General features: G+C 32.3%; 1 protein-coding gene across 1 annotated transcript; it reads right to left on the reverse strand.

The window, feature by feature from the left end:
* Window positions 1-688: 688 nt before the first annotated feature.
* Window positions 689-1,513, reverse strand: LOC111687557 (putative Kunitz-type serine protease inhibitor). The gene is made up of 2 exons (XM_023449999.2): window positions 1,278-1,513; window positions 689-1,216 (listed from the first exon to the last, which is right to left on the reverse strand). Exons 1-2 carry the CDS (start codon window positions 1,375-1,377, stop codon window positions 807-809), a joined length of 510 nt encoding a protein of 169 aa, XP_023305767.2. The 5' UTR covers window positions 1,378-1,513; the 3' UTR covers window positions 689-806.
* Between the last annotated feature and the right edge of the window lie 497 nt (window positions 1,514-2,010).

Below are 2,010 nucleotides of genomic sequence, written 5' to 3' on the forward strand. Positions count from 1 at the left end.
AACTGGTTACCATGCATGATTGTCCTGCCTCGTCAGAGACCCGAATTCGCACGCTTGGATCGGCATACTTTGGCGATCTATTTGAATTGTTGAATATCCTTCTGGCGTTTATTAATTTGACAGAATGGGCATGAATTTCGGTACTTATATTATTCAGGACGAAATCTTGCATGACAATTAGGCCTGAACGGTTCCCTTGCATCTCTTCTCTTTAATTTTTATCTTCTGTCTTTTCTACTTTTCCGTATCTTCATTTTCTCCAGGTATGTATATTAACAAAGTGATCAAGATGGATCCAAGTAAAGCTTCATTTGGCTACCTGTGACAACCTAGTTCACTTTTAAGATTTAATTAAGAAGACGATATTTCAAATCTGGCCCAGACCAAACATTTTTTTAAAATCCTTACTGTCAGCATCCTTAATAAAAAAATATCTACGCTTCTGAATATGTATAAACCACATTTTCTATATTTTAGCCTACGATAGGGGGAATTACCTCCTAAAAATTAATGCAAATATTCAATGTCGTCACATAATCGCACAAACTACGTTCAATCAACTCGATACGTATGCGTACGACACAATAAATACTTTTCGTACACAGAAAACGATTTAATTAACGAAATAAACAAATAATGTTTCATGAGTCATACACGTACTTAGTTCCGATAAAATATTTCGTTAAAATTAATGTATACAAACAATTTGATTTGAATTTATTTTAAATTTACTACAGGTATTTTCTAATTCATCGTATAGAGCTCATTCATTATTTAGTTTGATGTAGTTTGTTTTATTAACCATTTTAAAAACGATTATTTGATTTTTGTGTAGTAGTTGTTCCGCTTCTTGCTGTGGTAGTTTTAGTTTTGACTGTGGTACGTGCTGCCAATGGTTTTGGAGTTGTTGTGGAAGCTACAGCAGCACTTGTGGCCAATGTTTTTAAAGTATCTGATTTCAATTGTTTATTAATAAATCGGCTAGACTCGGTGGTTGTTGAGGTGGCTGTAGATTTTCCTGCTGCTGCTGTTGCTGTAGTTGTTGTTGATTTTTTACAAGCTGCTTCGCAAGTTTGTTTAAAACCGAATTTATTATCATTTCCCTTACAACCGCCAAATTTAAATTGTTCGCACGTATCTGTCTGGGCGTTATAATAAAAACGATCTAAACTCATGCGACAAGGGCCAGGCTCCATGGGTAATAAACATTTGGGATCTAGAAAATGTTTACGCTTTTAATGACTTGTTTACTCATCAAAATCAATTAATTTGTTTACCTTGTTTTTTGTCATTGTCTACTGCGTCATTTACACTTATCAGTAGTGATGAAAATATTGTTAATATTATTAAAATATAGAGTTTTGCACAAAAAAACATTTTGTTGTTGTTTTTTTAATTAAAGTTTTTTTAATATTTTTTTCCGTTTATGAAATTTTGTTATTTCGTTGTATGCTCTCTTAATCGTAATGTTGAATAACTACAGACAGTTAGTTCCAATATCAATGATGTTGTCCAAATGTACAGATTAAATGAGCTACACGATACTACGTATATTGTGGTTTAAATAATGTGTACTTTCTTGCTCTCTCTATCTCTCTTTAGCGAGATGTTTTGAAGCATATACAGTGACATTAATTTTAATAATTAAATAATTAATATGGTTTAGTTGTCATTAATACGTCTTATAAATTACGATGTATATTAGTGAACATGTATTTGTTACAATTTTGTAAACGATCACCAGGGCAACCAAAACAAAATTGATACGCTGGAAATAATCTAGAATTGAACTAGAACTGAACTAGAACTAAACTAAAACTGAACTAGAACTGAAACAAACCGAAACTAGATCTCAACTAGAACAGATATAAAACTAAGCTAGAACTGAACCAAAAGTGAACCAGAACTGAACTAGAATTGAACAAGAACTGAACTAGAACTGAACTAGAACTGAACTAGAACTGAACTAGAACTGAACTAGAACTGAACTAGAACTGAACTAGAACTGAA

This window comes from Lucilia cuprina, chromosome 2, assembly GCF_022045245.1.
Source record: "Lucilia cuprina isolate Lc7/37 chromosome 2, ASM2204524v1, whole genome shotgun sequence".
Lineage (NCBI taxonomy): Eukaryota > Metazoa > Arthropoda > Insecta > Diptera > Calliphoridae > Lucilia > Lucilia cuprina.

Bases quoted from the DNA above. Each gene is read 5' to 3' on its own strand.
- LOC111687557 (XM_023449999.2), bottom strand. From the start codon at position 1,377: ATGTTTTTTTGTGCAAAACTCTATATTTTAATAATATTAACAATATTT. The intron at 1,217-1,277 runs GTAAACAAATTA...AACATTTTCTAG, and splicing joins AGACAATGACAAAAAACAAG to ATCCCAAATGTTTATTACCC.